Source organism: Equus quagga, chromosome 9 (assembly GCF_021613505.1).
Source record: "Equus quagga isolate Etosha38 chromosome 9, UCLA_HA_Equagga_1.0, whole genome shotgun sequence".
NCBI lineage: Eukaryota > Metazoa > Chordata > Mammalia > Perissodactyla > Equidae > Equus > Equus quagga.
The window spans coordinates 60,703,478-60,722,911 of record NC_060275.1 but is presented as its reverse complement, the minus strand read 5'-3'; the positions used below and the strand labels follow the sequence as shown (position 1 = coordinate 60,722,911).

General features: G+C 40.2%; 1 protein-coding gene across 8 annotated transcripts in view; it reads left to right on the top strand.

Moving 5' to 3' along the window:
* PTPRM (protein tyrosine phosphatase receptor type M) overlaps window positions 1-19,434 on the top strand; it is a 773,187-nt gene that overhangs the window by 621,024 nt on the left and 132,729 nt on the right. For 4 of the 8 annotated variants that reach the window (XM_046671284.1, XM_046671285.1, XM_046671286.1 and 1 more), the window contains exons 15-19: window positions 10,264-10,415; window positions 14,104-14,178; window positions 14,395-14,421; window positions 18,353-18,364; window positions 19,078-19,265. In XM_046671284.1, the coding sequence (XP_046527240.1) occupies window positions 10,264-10,415; window positions 14,104-14,178; window positions 14,395-14,421; window positions 18,353-18,364; window positions 19,078-19,265 (454 nt within the window). The remainder of the gene's footprint in view (window positions 1-10,263; window positions 10,416-14,103; window positions 14,179-14,394; window positions 14,422-18,352; window positions 18,365-19,077; window positions 19,266-19,434) is intronic. The other 4 variants (XM_046671288.1, XM_046671281.1, XM_046671289.1 and 1 more) reach the window with 2 other exon arrangements.

Genomic DNA, 19,434 nt, shown 5'->3' with positions numbered 1-19,434 from the left:
TCTGTTCTCTTTGTCCATGTGTTTATCTTCCACATATGAGTGGAATTGTACAGTGTTTGTCGTTCTCTATCTGGCTTATTTCACTTAACATAATACCCTCAAGGTCCATCCATGTTGTTGTGAATGGGATGACTTTTTCATTTTTTATGAGTGAGTTGTATTCCATTATATATGTGTACACCAAATTTTCTTTATCTAGTCATCAGTTGATGGGTACTTAGGTTGCTTCCATGTCTTGGTTGTTGTGAATAATGCTGCGGTGAACATAGGGGTGCATAAGTCCCTTTGAATTGCTGATTTCAAGTTCTTAGGATAGACATTCCATAGTGGGGTGGATGGGTCATATGGCATATTGCTGAGTTTTAAAAGTTCTTTCTATATTTTGGATAACAGTCCTTTATCACATGTGTCTTTTGCAAATATTTTCACTCAGTCTGTGGCTCATTCTTTTATTTCTTGACAATGTCTTTCACAGAGCAGAACTTTTTAATTTTAATGAAGTCTAAACTTACCAATTATTAATTCATAGGTCATGACTTTGTTTTTTTATTTAAAAATTCATTGCCAAACACCAGGTCATCTAGGTTTTCTCCTTTTTTATCTTCTAGATAACATGGTTTACATTTCACATTTAAGAATATGATCAATTTGAGTTAATTTTTATGAAGGGTGTAAGGTCTGTGCCTAGATTCATTTTTTGCATGTGGATGTCCACTTGTTCCAGCACCATTTGTTGAAAAGACTGTCTTTTTCTCCATTGTATTCCCTTTGTTGTGTCAAAGATCAGTTGACTGTATTTGTATCTGTCTCTTTCCAGGCTCTCTATTCTGTCTCACTGATTTATTTGTCTCTTTTTTCACCAGTACCTCACTGTCTTAATTATTGTAGCTTTGTAGTAAGTCTTGAAGTTGTGTAGTACCAGTCCTCCATGTGTGTTTTCCTGCATCAACATTATAGTGGCTATTCTGGGTCTTCTGCCTCTCCCTGTAACCTTTAGAATCAGTTTGTTGATATCCACAAAAATAACCTGTTAAGATTTAATTGGGATTACATTGAATCCATATATCAAATTGGTAAGAACTGACATCTAGATAATAGTGGGTCTTCCCATCCATAAACTTGGATTATCTCTCCATTCATTTAGTTCTTCTTTGATTTCCTTCATCAGAATTTTTTAGTTTTCCTCATGTAGATTTTGTGCATATTTGTTAAATTTATAGCTAAGTAGTTTATTTTGGGGAGTGCTAATATAAATGGTATTGTGTTTTTAATTTAAAATTCCACTCCTATATACTGTAACTGGTACTTTCTAAATAGACAATCATGTCATCTGCAAACAAAAACAATTTTGTTTCTTCCTTCCCAAATGGTATACCTTTTCTTGTCATATTGCATTAGCCAGGAGTTCCAGTATAATGTTGAAAATGAATAGTAAGAGGGGACATCCTTGCCTTGTCCCTAATCTTAGCAGGAAAGCTTTTAGTTTCTCACCATTAAACATGGTGTTAGATGTAGGTTTTTTATTGATGTTCTTTATCAAGTTGGGGGAGTCCCCTCTCTATTCCTAGTTTGCTGAGAGTGTTTTCTCATGAATGGGTGCTGGACTTCACTTCATGCTTTTCCTGCATCTATTGGTATCATCATGTGATGCTTCTTCTCTAGCCTGTCAGTGTGGTGAGCTACATTAATTGATGTTTGAATGTTGAACCAGCCTTGCATACCTGAAATAAATACCATTTGGTCATTATGTATAATTCTTTTTATACATTGTTGGATTCAATTTGCTAACATTTCATTGAGGATTTTTACATGTATGTTCATGGGAGAAATTGGCTATGGTTTCCTTTTCCCATAATCTCTTTGTCTGAGTTTTGTATTAGGGTAATGCTGACCTCGTAAAATGAGTTAAGAAGTAGCCCCACTGTTTCTGTCTTCTGGAAAAGATTGTAGAGAACTGGTATAATATCTTTCTTAAATATTTGGTAGAATTCACCAGTGAATCCATGTAGGCATAATGCTTTCTGTTTTGGGAAGGTTAAGTATTGATTTAATGTTTTAAATAGCCATAGGCCTGTTCATATTGTCTATTGTTTGTGTGACTTTTGACAGGTTATGCCATTCAAGGAATTGGTCTGTTTCATCTAGGTTGTCAAATTGTGGTCATAGAATAGTTTATAGCATTCCTTTATTATCCTTTTAATGCCCATGAGATCTGTAGTGATGTCCTCTTTTCTTTTTTTTTTTACACTTTCTTTTTTCTTTTTTTTTTTGAGGAAGATTAGCCCTGAGCTAACGTCCTCTACCAAACCTCCTCTTTCTTTTTGCTGAGGAAGATTGGCCCTGAGCTAACATCCATGCCCATCTTCCTCTACTTTATATGTGGGACATCCACCACAGCATGGCTTGACAGCAGTGCGTAGGTCCACACCCAGGATCCGAACTGGTGAACCCTGGGCTTCCGAAGTGGAGTGTGCGAACTTAACTGCTATGCCATGGAGCAAGCACTTCTCTCTTTCATTTTTGATTTTAGTAATGTGTGTCTTCTCTCTTTTTTTCTTAGATAGCTTAGTTAAAGGCTTATCAATTTTATTGAATTTTGCAAAGAATCAGCTTTTGGTTTCATTGATTTTTTTCTATTGATTTCCTTTTTTTCAATTTTATTGATTTCTGCTCTAATTTTTATTATTTATTTTATTCTCTTTACTTGGATTTAATTTACTCTTCTTTTTCCTTACATAGAAACTTAAACTATTGATTGTAGATCTTTATTCCTTTCTAATTTTTGTGTTCAGTGCCATAAATTTCCTCTAAGCCCCACTTTTGATGCATCCCACAAATTCTGATATTGTATTTTTATTTTCATGTGGTTTAAAGTATTTTTAAAATTTCTCCTGAGATTTCTTCTTTGACCCATGTGTTAAGACGTACACTGTTTAATCTCCACATGTATTGTGAGATTTGCCAGCTATCTTTCTCTTAGTGATTTTTAGTTTAATTCCATTGGGTCTAAGAGCATACATTGCATGATTTTTACTCTTTTGAATTTATCAAGGTGTGTTTTATGGTCGGGAATGTGGTCTGCCTTTATGAATGTTCTCTGTGAACTTGAGAAGAATATGTATTCTAGTATTGTCAGATGAAGTATTCTGTAGATGCCAATTGTAGCAAGTTGATTGATGATGCTGTTGAGTTCAACTACGTCCTTACTGACTTTCTGCCTTATAGATCTGTCCACTCCTGAGAGAGGGGTGTTGAAGTCTCCAAGTACAGTAGTAGACTCAGCTGTTCCTCCTTGCAGTTCTCTCGGGTTTTACCTCACATAGTTTGATGTTCTGTTGTTAGGCACATACACATTAAGGATTGTTAAGTGTTCTTGGAGAACTGACTCTTTTATCATTATATAATGCCTTTCTTTACCTCTAACTTCCCTTTCTCTGACATCTGCTCTGTGTGAAATTAATATGACTACTCCCACTTTTTTTTTTTTTTGGTGAAGAAGATTGGCGCTGAGCTAACGTCTGTTGCCAAACTTCCTCTTTTTGCTTGAGGAAGATTCACCCTGAGCTAACACCCATGCCAATCTTCCTCTGTTTTTTGTATATGGGATGCTGCTACAGCATAGCTTAGCAAGTGGTATGTGGGTCCACACCCAAGGTCCAAACCCAAAAACCCTGGGCAACCAAAGTGGAGCACATGAACTTAACCACTACACCACCAGGCCAGCCCCTACTCTCACTTTCTTTTGATTAATATTAGCATGGTATATCGTATGCATCCCTTTACTTTTTTTTGTTGTTTTTTTTTTTTAAAGATTTTATTTTTTTCCTTTTTCTCCCCAAAGCCCCCCGGTACATAGTTGTATATTCTTCGTTGTGGGTCCATCTAGTTGTGGTATTGGGACGCTGCCTCAGTGTGGTTTGATGAGCAGTGCCATGACCACGCCCAGGATTCGAACCAACGAAACACTGGGCCACCTGCAGCGGAGCACGCAAACTTAACCACTCGGCCACGGGGCCAGCCCCAGCATCCCTTTACTTTTAAGCTATATGTATCTTTATTTTTAAAGTGGGTTTCTTGTAAATAACATATTAGTTGGGTTTTGTTTTGTGATCTACTCTGACAATCTCTGTCTTTTAATTGATGTATTTAGACCATTGACATTTAAAGTGATTATTTATATAGTTGGATTACTTTCTACTCTATTTTTTACTGTTTTCTGTTGTTGCTCATATTCTTTATTCCCATTTTTGCCTTCCATTCTCTTTCCACCTTTGTGGTTTTAATTGAGCATTTTATATTATTCCATTTTCTCTTCTTTCTTACTTTCTTTTTTTAGTATTTTTAGCATTGCCCTAGAATTAGCAATATACGTTTACAACTAATCCAAACCTACTTTCAAATAACACTATACTGCATCACAGACAGTGTAAATACTTTATGACAACAAGGTCCTCCTGGTTCCTCCCTCCTGTGCCTTGTATCATTGCTGTCATCCATTTCACTTATATATAAACTATAATCATCAAATATAATCATCTTCTTGCTCACATGTTTTTTCCTCTAGCTTCTTTCAAGACTATTTTTTTATCTTTGACTTTCTGAAATTTGAATATGATATGCCTCAGTGTAGATATTTTGGCATTTATCCTGCTTGTTATTCCCTGAGCTGCTTGAATCTGAGTTTTGGTATCTGACATTAATTTGGGGGAAGTTCTCAGTCACTATTGCTTCAAATATTGCTTCTATTTCTTTCTCTCTCTCTTCTCCTTCTGGTTTCTCACTGAACACATATTGCACCCTTTGGAGTTGTCCCACAGATTTGGGATATTCTGTTCTTTTGTTTTTCAGTCTTTTTTTTTCTTTGCTTTTCTGTTTGAGAAGCTTCTGTGGTCATATCTTCAAGCTTAGAGATTCTTTCATCAGCCATGTCCACCCTACTAATGAATGAGCCTGTCAAGGGCATTCTTCATGTTTGTTACAGTATTTTTGATCTCTAGCATTTCTTTCTGATTCTTTCCTAGTATTTCTATCTCTTTGCTTATGTTATCCATCTGTTTCTACATGTGATCTACTTTTTCCATTAGAGCCTTTAGCGTATTAATCATAGTTATTTTAAATTCCCAGTTTGGTAGTTCCAAAATCCCTGCCATGTCTGAGTCTTATTCTAATGCTTGCTCTGTCTTTTCAGACAGATGCTTGCTCTGTATTTTTTAGTATGCCTTGTAATTTTTTTTAAACCCAGATTTTATATACTAGGAACTGCTAGATATGATGTGAAAGGAACTGCTGTAAATAGATCTTCAGTAATGTGATTGTGTCAAGGGAGACGAAGGCATTCCATAGTCCTTTGATTAGGTCTCAGTCTTTTAGTGAACTCGTGACCCTGGGCTGTGACCTTCACAAGTGCTTCTCGGTAGCCCCCCCTTGAATGGGACAGGAGGGCTGGAGGGAGCTAGAGTTGGATATTTCCCTTCCCCCAGGTTGGTTATGCCCTGATAAAACTGCAGCAGGTTAGGCTCTAGTAAAATAGTCTTTCTGAAGACAAGCCCTTTTAAGAAGCACAGAATGCTCTGAGTATATTTCAGATGACTTCTTTCCCCCCTCCTCCTGTCAGAAGCCCAAAGAGATTTTTTTTCTCTAATCTTTACTGTGGGAACCTGCTAGGGATCATGGAGGTAAAACTCACTCGACGCCCTCCCCGGAGTGTTTAAGTCTCAGACGTGTCCACACTGAGCCTCCAGTAATTTACCAATTACAGTTTAGGCTTTCCCGTCCTGCTTCTGGTTCTTGCAGAGATTTCTGCTCATGGGTTTCTTCTCTGGTGAGAAGTGACTCTCTGTATCCCCGTTTGTCTCTGTAATTTGGGGGGGGCAGCAGTTTTCCCTTTGACCTCAGTCATCTGACAAAGCTAAGAAGAGTTGCTGGGTTTTAGTTTGTTCAGCTTTATACTTGTTGTTAGGACAGAGCTCTTTACATGCTGTACATAAACTGGAAGCCCTCTCTAATTTTTTCTGGTCCATTTTTAGATGTCAGTAGGAATTATTATTATTATTATTATTATTATTACTAAGGGCCTCTGCTATTTATGCAGTCCACATTTGGAGATTAGAGATTAAAATATTTCAGGCAAACCATTTGTTAAAAATAAAAATTGAGGGGCCGGCCCAGGAGCGCAGCAGTCAAGTTTGCACGTTCCACTTCTTGGCGGCCCTGGGTTTGCCGGTTTGCATCCCGGGTGCAGACATGGCACCGCTTGGCAGGCCATGCTGTGGCAGGCATCCCACGTATAAAAAGTAGAGGAAGATGGGCATGGATGTTAGCTCAGGGCCAGGCTTCCTCAGCAAAAAGAGGAGGATTGGCAGAAGATGTTAGCTCAGGGCTAATCTTCCTCAAAAAAATAAAAAAATAAATAAGTAAATAAATAAAAATTGAAAATAAATTTGCTTGTGTCTTTAGATAAGATTGCAAAGAAAATTCCCTCTACTTTAGGAGTTTCCCTGCACAAAACACTTTATTTCATTAAGTCACAAAGTTTTCCTACAGTTTCCAATTTTCATTTGGGGAAAAAAAAAATGCCGGTCTAAAACACAAAGCCCAAGAGAGAAACAGAGAAAAAGAGAAAGAGAAGTAAATAATTTATCCCCAGTCATCCCAAGCCTCAATCCTAAATCTAACCTTCCTCAACCTTCTGTAATTATGGACTACAGCCTTTAGCTGTGTATAAGAACAAAGGAAACTTGCAGGCAACAACTCACAGCCTCCATGACCAGGCAAGCTACTTCTGATGAGTAGGCTGTAAAAGAACTCTCCTTACTAATACTTTGGTATGACAATGATTAATTCAATTAACAGGCATATTGAGCTTGTGTAAACCATTGACTGATTGCTGATCCAGTGGTTAAGATTCGGCACTCTCATAGCCATGGCCTGGGTTTGTTTCCAGTCAGGGAACCACATGACCCATCTGTCGGTTCTCATACTCTGGCGGCTGTGTTGCTGTGATGCCGAAAGCTATGCCACCAGTATTTGAAATACCAGCAGGGTCACCTGTGGTGGAAGGCTTCAGTGGAGCTTCCAGACTAAGACAGACTAGGAAGAAGGACCTGGCCACCCACTTCCAAAAAAATTGGCCGTGAAGACCCTGTGAATAGCATCAGACAATAGTCTGATACAGTGCTGGAAGGTGAGAGGATAGCGTGAAAAGACCAGGCAGGGTTGCACTCTGCATACAGGGTCACTAGGAGTCAGAATCTCTCAATGGTGCTAAGAACAACAAAGCGTTGACTAGGTGCCAGTAAATTAATCCTACTGTTTCTAAGCATAGTATTCAGTTATGAAACGATAGAGTATTCAATTGACAGCAGTTTTGTGATAATTATAATGTAACTTGTTAGGAAATGTAAATTAACAAATACACTACAAGAGATAGCACAGTGTTCTAGAATGAGTATCTTTGGAGTCAAAGAGATCTGGGGTGCAATCGCAGCTCCACCATTCGGATAAGTTACTTAACTTCTCTGAGACTCAGTCCCTCATCTGTGAAGTAGGAAGTAAGGAGAACTCCTGCAAGGTTCCTGGGATTACATGAGGTCACACTTGTAGAATCATGTCATACACTAGTTGTGCACTATGTTAGTTTCCACTCCCTTCCGCTCCAAGACAATTAAGTGTCTAAGTTCTGTTATTAATGGAGAACAGAAGTGCCCACACACATGCTTCATTTGTATTTTATTTTTTTAATTTGAATTATTTGACAACACTTAAAAATTAAACGAGTTTACATAAAACTTGGATTTCTGATTTCTCCTGAAATTTACAATGTCTGGGACGTCCATGGGCATCGATCAGTTGGAGCTGAGTGGCTGTTTCCCGCTTCTGTTTCTCCAGTCTCCACCACTCCTTATTCTCTTACACCTGCGTTACTCACTTACATGACCTGCCTGGCCCTGGGGAGACGTTCGTGTTTGCGACATCTGATGAGAGTAAAAATGTGGTGAACAGGTAACGTTAACTCAGGAAGGCTTGCTGAGGACATGTAAGCTGGGTTTTGAAGAAGGTTCACAGACCAAGAGTATGTGCTTAGTGGAGATGAGCTTAGAGCTGTGGGTCTCTGACTGGACCTCTTTGATTTGAGCAGGCTCTCACAAATCCTTAATGGCCTTCTTTTGTGCTTAAAGATCATTAATGAAGCGTGTAGCTTGACATCACTGAAATTAGTTCCCACAGTGGAGGATTAGAAAAGAGAAATATCTTTTCTAGTACAAGCACAGCTTTTATTGGTGTACACATACCTCGTGTCAATGTCGGAAGCGCATTCACTGTCGTTTCCTAACCTGTAAGGATTCGAGGAATAGAAGCAAGAGCAGACAGAGAAGTCTGGGGAACTTGAATATGCCTTTCTTCATAGGCAGAACAAAAGAGAATAGTGAGGCAGTTATCTGCGTAGTCAGTCTAAAGCAAATCAGAGAAATTCAGCAAAAAGGGGACGTTTTGCCTGAATTACGGAACTATTTATCTCAGTCCTCCACTTCAGTGTTCCTGGGGAGACCTGGCCCGAGAATGCTTTTCCAATGAGCTGGCAGATTCAGAAGTGGAGAGAAAGGGTGTTGTAACCACTGCTGTGCAGCTTGAGCCTGATGCTACCTGTGCCCAGGACACCTGCGGGGAGCAGCCAGGGCCAGACCCTGGCGCCCGGACTAGTGTGGTTGTCTGGAGAACGGGCTCTCAGAGGATAATCATGGTCTGCATGCTGACGAGAGAGGAACACCAGCACCAGAGGAGCCATGCTGGCTTTACCTTTCAAAAATCTTCACAACGTTAATACTGTCAAAGAAGTTCTAGATGATTTTCATTTTTCTGTTTAAAAATGTATCTTTTTTCAACAACTTTTAGCAATAAAAAGGGCAACTTATTAATGAAACCCTTCTGCCTTCAAAGTATGAAATTAAAAGCTTATTATAACTACAGGCAAGAAAGCATTTGGATTATGTGGCATTTGGAAATGATAATAAAGTTTATCCGTATGGTCTAATGTTGTCAATGCCTTTCATTGCATTAGCAATCACCTAATATGGGGGTGATTTTGATTATGGGGCTCACTTTAAATTCTGCTGTGTCCTAGGTCAATCAGAGTCAAGATGATTTACTAGGAATAGCTGCCATTTTCTGTTGTAAATGCTGCTAAGTGCTTAGGCAGAATTAGAATATTTTAGGACATAATATTTTTGGTATTATGATGCTATGGTCTTCTTAAACCTTTTCACTTTATTCCTTCTTCTTAAGCAGCTCTAATTCTAATCTCGTCTGTCTTGGGTGCATAAAACAATTTCCAGTAGTAAAACCTGTAAAAATTTGTTTCATTTGTTTATTTGTATGTCAATTTCACTTAGGTTTTTATGGCTTTTGTCCAAGTATCTGTAACTTCAAATTAGGAGTTTTTGGTGGTCAATGAGTAGGATGCAGAGGCCAGGATTAAACTGTCTCCAAAAGACTTGGAAATCTCTGCCTTCCTTGACCTTTTTGCATTCTCTTCCACTGAGTGAGGGAACACGGGGACTTACTCCTCTGCTGAACTTTCCAGGGAAGCCAACAACTTGACATTTTTTATCTTCTGCTCTGTTGACCAGCCCAGATGGGGATCTAATTTGGGTTCATTTGGGATTTTATCCAGTGTGATCACCACGTGAGCATTCAGGCTTTGCCCTCCAGCACTCCTGAGGCCTGAGGTCCTTGTCCCGTGTGGGCTCCGTGTCACTGCTTGCTCTCTGTACGCATGCACTGCAGTTAGACTGTCTTCATTCCTCGCCCAGTTTTGCTCTTTTGCTCTACAATATGCTTCTTAGATTCATCCTTGGATTATTTCAGTTTTGTTTGGCAAATATTTACTAGGGGTATTTACTCTTTGACAGTGAATATGGCACCAAACTAAAAAGTAATTCTAGGAGCATATCAGTAAATAGATTATGATTGCATTGTAGTGGGGCCATTGACCATTTTAATTTGGCTTTTAGTAGGAGAAACAGAACGTGATGTTTTAGGCTAATATCGCAGTGGGTTTTTTTGAGGATAGGCAGTGGATATTTTTCATCTCTGTGTCTCTGCAGTTGGCAGAAAACCCAACATCTAGAAGTCACCATAAATCAATGTTATAGATGAATACGATTAATTCAACACAAGTTATTCCTGATCGTTGGTTAATACACATGTCAATGCCCCCATTTTCCGTTCACATGCATGTCTATATGATGAATTCTTTGTTCAAAGGAAACTAGCCAAGAAGCGGAAGGAGACGATGAGCAGCACCCGCCAGGAGATGACTGTGATGGTGAACTCGATGGACAAGAGCTATGCCGAGCAAGGCACAAACTGCGACGAGGCGTTCTCATTCATGGACACGCACAATCTGAACGGGAGATGTAAGTGCACCCCTTTCCTGGCTTCTCATACGTCTCTCTGGTTTTCCAAGATTCCAGATAGTACTGGGGGATTAGAAAACAAAAACTCCCTAAGAAATTCTTGTGCCCTGTTGGTTTCTCCAGTCCCCTTAAAGACCCCCAAAACTCCTCTGTGTGCCGTGGGTGGCTTAGGAGAAAAGGTGTTGCAAAGGTGATAGGCCAGATGGGAGAGCAGAGGCAGCCACGGTTAAGTGTCTGTAAAGACTTAGAGAGCAATGATGTGAAGGCTTCTCTCTTCTCGAAGAGGAAGGCAGCTGCTTCTCAGCATCCTTTTTGTTGTTTAGATCCTGTTTGTAAGCTAGTCAGGTGTGGGATTCCACAAGAGAAGCCTGTTATAAAACAGTTCACTAAATGGCAGTAACAAGTTAATTGTTTGTTTGTTTGGCTGACAGGTTCTGCCTTTATTATAGGCCTGTTAGTGGCAATTAATAAGTTAAACTGTATACCCGCTTCACAGGTCTTACATTTCCCGCCAGGTGGTAAACTGAGCTGGGCTAATTCCTTCCCACACCACCACCTGTATCCAGGTACAAGGCATTATTTTAGGAAGCTAACAACTACATTGATTATTTGAAGTACAAAAGGAGTGGTTCTTGTGTCCCTAGAGATCTCCTCAGAGACCAGAAGTAAATCCCTGATGTGGCCTGACTCTGTGGTTCACAGCCCTCCTGGGTTCAAGGTCAGAGGTTTCTTTGCCATGTGAAATCCACACCCACGAGCTGCTGCTCATCCTGGCTGCATAGCTGGGGTGTTGGTCAGTGTGGGGATGGAATAAAAGTACAGCCGTCACTGTTACTAGTGTAAATGCATAAAGGGTTGGGGCCTCTGAGTGCGAGCAGCACAGAAATCCGTCTCTGGGGGGAGAGGGCTGATACCAGTGTGCACAGTGTGTGCTCATGTCTTGACACCCATTGGGCCTGTTCTGATTCTGCAGCCCAGCCCAGTTGACTCCTCCTCTCTCTGATCACCACGTAGTCAACACGTGTGCCTTCTGCGCCTTTCTCCTCCCTTCAGCAAGCCTTCATAGAGAGGCTTTTTCTTTCTGTTTATAGTGGCTGCAGTTGTCTGCCTTATCCGTGGAGAGCCACTTTATATTGTTACAGTTGTCCGCCCTGTCTCATTTATTTGTTCCACGTGCACACCTGGCCCAGTGGAGCAGGAGTGCACACACAGGGAGACTCGGCTTAGACCCGGGTGGGCAGGACAGCACTCCTCCTCCTTGGTCGTTGTTCTTTGCTCTTTCACGTCATTTTCAGTGTAGGTGAGTCTGTGGGGCTTCAGTATACCACAAACAGCATCCCATTTTTTCAGAGAATTTTTTCTGCTTTTTTTTAGCAAATATTATACTTTTAATTAAAAAGATATATATATACATATGTATGTATGTGCGTATGTACGTATATATATCTATACAACGCATTTAACTACCAAAATAAAGCAATTTATTGCTGGTGCATTTATTGAGGACTCGGGTGGGAAAAGTCCTTCCGACCACAGACACGGTTAGAATTTTTGTAGTAGCAGTTAGTTCTTGCATGTCAGTCTGAAAGGGACCACTGGCTATATGTTCTCACTTTCCAGGATAACCCGTTAATGTTCCAAATTTTGTATTTCATGGTGAAATTGCTCATGACTAAATTTACTTGGAATTACCTGCCCAAAGAGCAGAAACCTACATTAGTAATTTCCAGCCTTTTGAAGTTTGAGCAACAAGGGATAATGCCTCTGGACAGGAAATTTAATTTGGCAGTTCCTTTTTAAAAAGTGAACATGTCAGTGGAAATCCACGAGTGCCCATTGAAGAGGACTGCTGCAGAGGCTGGCGCCGGCTTCCTTGGCTCATCAGCCATTGAGCATCATTACCTGCCATCAGTAGAGCCTGTGGAAGCAGCAGCGGGCATTCCATTTTCCTCCCACTCTTTGGGCAATGAGTAGTTCCATCGAATCCCATCCGTTGAGAGTGACGCCAATGGTGAACTTTATCATAATGCTCTCTTAATGCCTGGAAAAAAAGAAAGCCGTTACTGGGGGAGGAAAAGTGTTCATTGGACCACTAGGCTTCCAACCCCAAACCTGTAACAGGTCTGGGGATGTTTGAGATTTTCTAGGGTTGGGAGAAAGTGCTGGCAGTTGGGAGGTGAGTGGCTTTTAGAAAGGAGACAGAAAAATGAGATTGGAGAATTTAGAAATAAGCATGAGCACATTTATGAGAATGGGGAATCATCTGTCCACCAAAGCAAATGGGAATTGTACATAAGAAGGGGAAAATAGATGGGTATAGTGGGAATGGGTTTAATTTTTATACTAGAAGACAAATGTAAATATCTTTTTTAAAGGTGAAAATAAGCATAGTTATTGTTTATCCGCTTGCACATTTTACCAACCACATAAAAATGTTCGCAGATAATAGGCATTATTCTTGCTGACCCAAACATGTTTTATAGGTACTCAGGTTTTTTGTTCTTATTTTCATCAATTTCTCTTATTTTCTCCTGGCAGCTTTCCATAAATGAGCATTATAAATGTGATACTTCTCTATTTTAGAAAAATATCTTATAAATGACAGGCAGCCTGGGTCCTGGTCCTTGTTTTATTATTTATTAATTCTACACTTGAAAATATGAACATAGGTAAAAACACTGTCCTAAAGGAACTGCTCCAGGAGAGCTAAAATATTTTAACAAGTCATCAGGATAAAGATAACATGCAATACCCACAGGGATTAGGAATGGCTTCCATGATACAGTATTGTGCTTGAGCTTTAGTGTCCGATCAGGAACTCAGCGTCTAGTAGATAAGGACCTGCATCAGAGGAGTTAAGGTTTACATTAGCCAGTTTGAGTACTTGAGCATAGTCAAATCGTTTATCCTTACACTTTAATGAAATTAAAGTGTTTTTAAAGCACTAATCAATTAAGATGTTGAAGACTTTTTTAACAAACGGCTTTAAAAATAGGAAATACCCACTTTCAGTGGAATCAGATAAGTTGAATGGGATTGACTTTCCCTCTTAATAATAGGAAGAGAATATGTAATGGTTAAATCTTCAGTATTTCAGAGAAATATTTTAAAGAAAAATGAACATTTTTATAAGGATTGAAAAGACTAATAGAACAATATGTAGGCATGCAAACTTTCAGCTTAAATATAGCAGACGTGGAGCATCGCATTTATTTTTCATAAACCAGGTCATAGCGTTGTGGAATATTCAATATGAGGAAGGAGGGGCCTCAGCAGACTACAAAAACACTAACAGTCAGGATATGCTCCAAAAGCCGTGTGTGGACACATTCTCGCACTCTTAGTTGTGAAAAATCAGCTCGGCATGATACTAGACTGCTGCAAGCAAAGGCTAGAAGTCCAGTGAATTTCTCAATTCAAAATAGCAGTTGTGGTTATCGGGTGTTTTCTTCATTTGTGGGGTAAGAAAATCTTTTAAGTGATAAAAGGGTGCTTGTCCTCTGAAGTCTGAGTAAGTCCCCGGAGACGGTGGGGAATGGTAATATTTACCACACAGACTGCAGGGCTTCTCTGAGGTTTCTTCAGTGCAGTCTACACCAGCATGGTGTCCCTGTGAGTGACCTCAGAGTGCCGTGTCTTCCGATGTTGCCTCTGCACAACCGCTGACTAGCCTTTATCTTGTTTACAGCTGTGTCTTCACCATCATCTTTTACAATGAAAACAAATACTCTGAGCACATCGGTGCCGAACTCCTATTACCCAGGTAACAGATTTTTCCATTGTTTCATCTCTTCCTGACCCCTGAGCATCAGCATCAATCCGTGCTCACGTTGCTGTCCATGAGGCTTTAGGAGTTTAACATGTTTGATGTGTTGTACCCTGATGCTTTCTATGGGAAAATTGGGGGCCTTTCATCAATCATTTACTGTTCTTTCTCTTTTTACTTTCTCTGCATTGACCTGCTTATGATGTATGACAGACCCATTTGTGCCAACTGCAATTTTAGGTGAGAACATTTCCCTTTATCACAGTTTATTGCAGGAGTAATTTAGAAAGTCAGTGGCCTCTCTAGGAGATTGGAGTTTTAATTCTGTATGATGCAGTGATTGTAAGCAGGACACGGGGGTGGTGGGTGGCCTGGGGGGCAGGGGAGTACGTAGATAATAAAAAGACTTTTCTCCAAACAGTTTCCATTCATAAGAAGAGTTTGCTGCATGTATGTTGGCAATGATACCAAAAGGTTCAAATGGACAATCCCAGCTCCAGTATTCCTCCTTTCTATGTTCGGAATTTAAAGTTAGCTCTGATCCAGGGAAAAACACAGCATGTCATCACTCAGCTGTGTACTTCTAAGAGCTGAATTCTGTCCAATGTGACAATCGTAAAAGTGAAAATAGTTTCTTATTATTTTCACTTATTGCTAAGCGCTAAAAACTTCAATTCCAAAAATAGCATTTTTCTAATTATGCCAAATCTTATACAGAAAAACAATCATAATAGAGTTTTGGCCCCCTACCCCTCCCTGGAGCCACTCAGGGCAGCCCTAGCATTCCAAAGTGTCTGTCACACAGTGGAATTTCAAAGGAGCTGATGTTCTCAACAGCAAAATGACAAGATGGCCCTTTATAATCACGTGGTTTACTATGTGTCAGATGTCACTAGAAATGAAATAAAATGTTAGCTCAGTGGGGCAGAATGCATTAAAAGTATGAAATGGTCCCAGCGGGGAGTTAAAGAAAAAAAATCCCGTTCGTCCAGTGTAAGAAGGGTGAGGAGAAATGGCATTACCTGGCTATGATGAGCAAAGAGGCATGAGCTGCTCTTGCATTTGAGATGCATAAGTAACCCAAGTGTGTCCCAGCTGCCTTCCTTTCTTGCTACTAACCTTACCGAAAAGGAGCACAGCAAGACTTCAAGGTGTATGACAGTCCATCAGAGCGAGAGTTCCATCCTCGGCTATGCCGTTTCTGCTTCCTAATTCTCTTCAGAAGGGTTTATATCTTTGCAGCATAATTTTTCCCCCTGTGCTTCTCTTTTCTCTGAGTTGTTACAATTTTTGTATAGAGGGTGATTTTTTCCTCCTTATAGTGCTTTCTGGGCTTAAGCAAGTTTGTTGCCTGAGGAAAAAAGTGAACTCAGAAGTTTAAGAATGGACATATACCAGAATTTTGAATTTGCATCATTTTGAAGGGTAACAAACAAAGCTCACTAAGCCCTCTCCATTTAATACCAACTATAAGGGAAAGAAGGCGGCATTTTTATTCTTTTCATAAGCGAGGGGCACGGGCTAATCTCAGGCACCCGACAATGCAATCTCCATGCAGATGACATTTGCAGAATCTTTCAATAGGCAAAGATTTGCGACTTCTTTGTGTGCTGTGGCATTCATTCCACGGTTTCTCTAGTAGATGTTCTGACCTCGGGGGAGCTGTGAGTGGGGAGGGCTAAGATGTGCATTGTCAGAGGGAAGAAAATGTTCAGATTTCGCAGCAGGATTTAAGATAAGCTTATTAAACAAATATCATTTTTTAAAGTCACTACTTTGTTATTATGAACACTAATAGCATCTTTTAAAGTTTGTTAGGCTTTACCGAGAGGGAATCAATTGAACAGACAATTCAAATAGCAAAAATGATGCACATTGTGAAAAATAAGTCAGCCAGATCAACAAATAACTGTTATCATGTCTAGCTTATATATGAACCAGTGCAACAAATGGTAGTGCTTGGGGACTATTCTTTCCACATTGCTGTAAATATGAATCTATATATTGTATAGTAAGGATTAGTGAGGTTGTCACTTAAAGCCATGGGAAGAAGATAAGCTGTACCTTACTCTGGCACTTTTTGGCAGTAGTACTATTACAATTCACAATAAGACAAAAAGAAGTGTTCTGTTGTGACTCAGAGCTCAGCACTTAAATCCTCTAGCACCTGCCTCCACCTTTTGCTCTCATGTGCTGAGGTGCCCAGCCCTAATGGATGGAGCTTTAGGATGCCTTTCCATCATTTTCTTGCAAAAAAAGTTAGATAGATAAATAGATTGATCGATAGATAGAACCTCCCCCACCTCAAAAACATAGCACTCATTTCAATTCTAGATTTTTCAGTTGGGTTGTTAAAAATTTATTAAAAAATACAGGTAGAATTAGTCCTCAGTTCTTAGAGAACCATCAGGACGGTTAGCGAGAAGCTTTACTTCTGATTTCCTCTTAGGCATAATTCTTAAGTAAAAAAATTGTTGGTGGGTACTTTTAACAAATATAAGAAAATTAAAGTGATATTTTATCAGTAGTAATTTTTTAAGAAGTCAGAGGAAACTGAATAATCACTAATTTTGGTGAAATCAAGAATTTCTAATGGTGTGGGTGACCCAATTTCATAACACACATTACAAGAGACACCTCCTATTCCCTCTTCGCTATCTATGTACTAGATAACGGATGCAGCCTTTTCTTTGATGGCCTGGCTGGTGTTTAAATGCTTTAGGACGCATCCACACTGGTGATGAGGCCAGATGTCCTAATGCAGCAGGGGTGATGCATACAGTGGTGACAGTGGTTGCAGCTCTGTGGAGTTGCAACTTCCAAGAGTGCCTGGCCCTGGGATCAGAGTGCTGCGAGGTTGCAGGGATCCGCATGCCAGGCCCTAGTGATCCATTTAAGGGAAGTGTAGAAGTGAGTGCACAGTGGAGGGCCCTTAATTATGTTCCTCCCCAAAGCTACAAAACTGAGAGAATGAGAGAGGCACAGGGGAAACTAATTAATATTCCATTTATTCTGGTATAAAGAGCAGAACTTCCACTGGAGTAGCTGCAGCCTGGCGGGTTCAGGACTTCAGCAGGGATCTGCATCCCACTTTAGGAGCCTGGCAGGTGCCAGCAGGCAAAGCCGACGTGAGAATCTCCCAGTTTATTTGTGACTATTCTAAGAACATGGGAACATATGAATTGCTAAATTTCAAAGCAAATCCAAATGAAGAAAATCATAAAATCCACTTACCACCCTTTTTTATTTTGTCTCTGTGTCTTTAGCCACGTTGTAGTGATCCAGGTGCCATTTCAGCAACAGCAACATAGCGACACACTGTGTGCCACCTTCATGCCATGCATCCCCAAGTGCTTTGCAATGCAGATGGAAGGGAGGTTTCAAAACCAGGCCCAGCAAACCAAACGCCTTTGAAGGAAATTAATGCCCTTTGGAGCTGAGTTTCTCAGTTTTAGAAACAAAAACAAAAAAACTCCATAGCTGAATTCCCTGTTGATAAACAATCTGGTAATTTTTATTAAAAAATTGAACATATCCTTTCTTATATGTTTTAATTCTTTGTACCTGAAATTAATTTTGATTTCATAGTCTCATTTTAAGTGACTTCAGCATTATAGTTTGATGAGACACCTCCTCAATCATAAAATGGCTAGAGATTCAGCATTATAATGAGTTAACGTGGAAAATGGGGAACTCTAAATCTAATAGCACTTTCCTGCATAAGACATTTTTAATAGCTACAATTTCTTCAGTTTGTTAATCTAATTTACTAGTAGTCTTCCATTAAAATATAGCCTCTTTAGGCTTATTTGACCAAATTTTAACATTAATTCTATAGTACAAATTGGTTGACTTGTTCAAGGAATTTAAATGAGAAAATGTGTCGAATACAAATAAGACTTCTTTTAGTCGTGACTTGGTTCATGGGGAATGAAAAGCAATTATGATACTATTTTAACCTCCTTTTGGTATTGAGTGCTTAAATTCAACACCTCCATCCTGACGTGAAGGGAGAATTGAGGCTTGGCCCCCTGACCACCTGTGACTAGAAAACTTAACTGTAAAATGAAAGCACCAAATAGCAACAGCCTGGAGTTATTCACACAGTACTATTGCTTATGCCCTGTTTCCTTTTTTTCCTCTTTTCTCCTTATATGTATCTTCTTAAAAGTGCCAATAAATGGTAAGTCCCCCATTCGCCCCATGGAAAAGGTGTGGAGGGAATGGGGGTATGTGTCTTCTCTGTAGGTTCTGACAAAGCCAGTCAGTTGTGCTGTATGTTGGCCTGCATGTTAGCTCTCGTAGAACATTCCATGTGTGGTGTGTGGGTCGACAGCACGTTGTCAAGCTTTCTGATCCTGCAGCATGCACCGTGACTCATCAAACCAACTTCCCTTTTCTTTTTCCACTTTGCTTAGATTTCATGTATCAAGTCCACATTTTCATTGCTAGCTTTATAAGCCAAATCATTTTGTGCACTTTTATTTTGCTCACAAAACATTTGTACAGAGTTTATTTACTTCATCATACAAACTAGTCAACTAATCTTTGGAAGAATGCAAGGCTGGTTTTGCACCAGGCCTTGATGAAGTTTCAGACTGAAACTTCTAACAAACTTTAGCACCCAAAGGCTAAAGGGTTCTTATCAACTAGCTTTGTGAAAGCAATATATCGTTTGGACTGCTTTGTAAAAACAAAGATTTCTGCCTCATTCCTATCAGTGTTGCCAATCCCATTTAAATTTCTAAGCATTTAACTTTTCCTTTTTGCGGAGCCATCGTAGGGATTACTGCAGCCATAGGTTGAGGGATGTCAGCGGCAGCTTCCTAGCGTTCTCAGTGACCCTGCCATAGCCCACTGGTTCTCCCTCACTTTCCCTGTGCCTTCTATTCCTAGACGAGACCCATACGATGGCCAGTGACACCAGCAGCTTGGTGCAGTCCCACACTTACAAGAAGCGCGAGCCAGCCGACGTGCCCTACCAGACGGGGCAGCTTCACCCCGCCATCCGGGTGGCGGACCTGCTCCAACACATCACGCAGATGAAGTGTGCTGAGGGCTACGGCTTCAAGGAAGAGTACGAGGTGAGCACGAGCTCCTCACCAGGGCTCCTTCTCAGCCTTCTGGGGCCTGATGCCAGCTACTGTCCTCCCAACTCATCTGGCCAGCCAGTGAGACCCCATAAGGGCTGCCAGAAAGGGACCAGGCCTTTCATCCAGAGTGTATTTCCGTCTGCCTGTGAGACTTGTTACC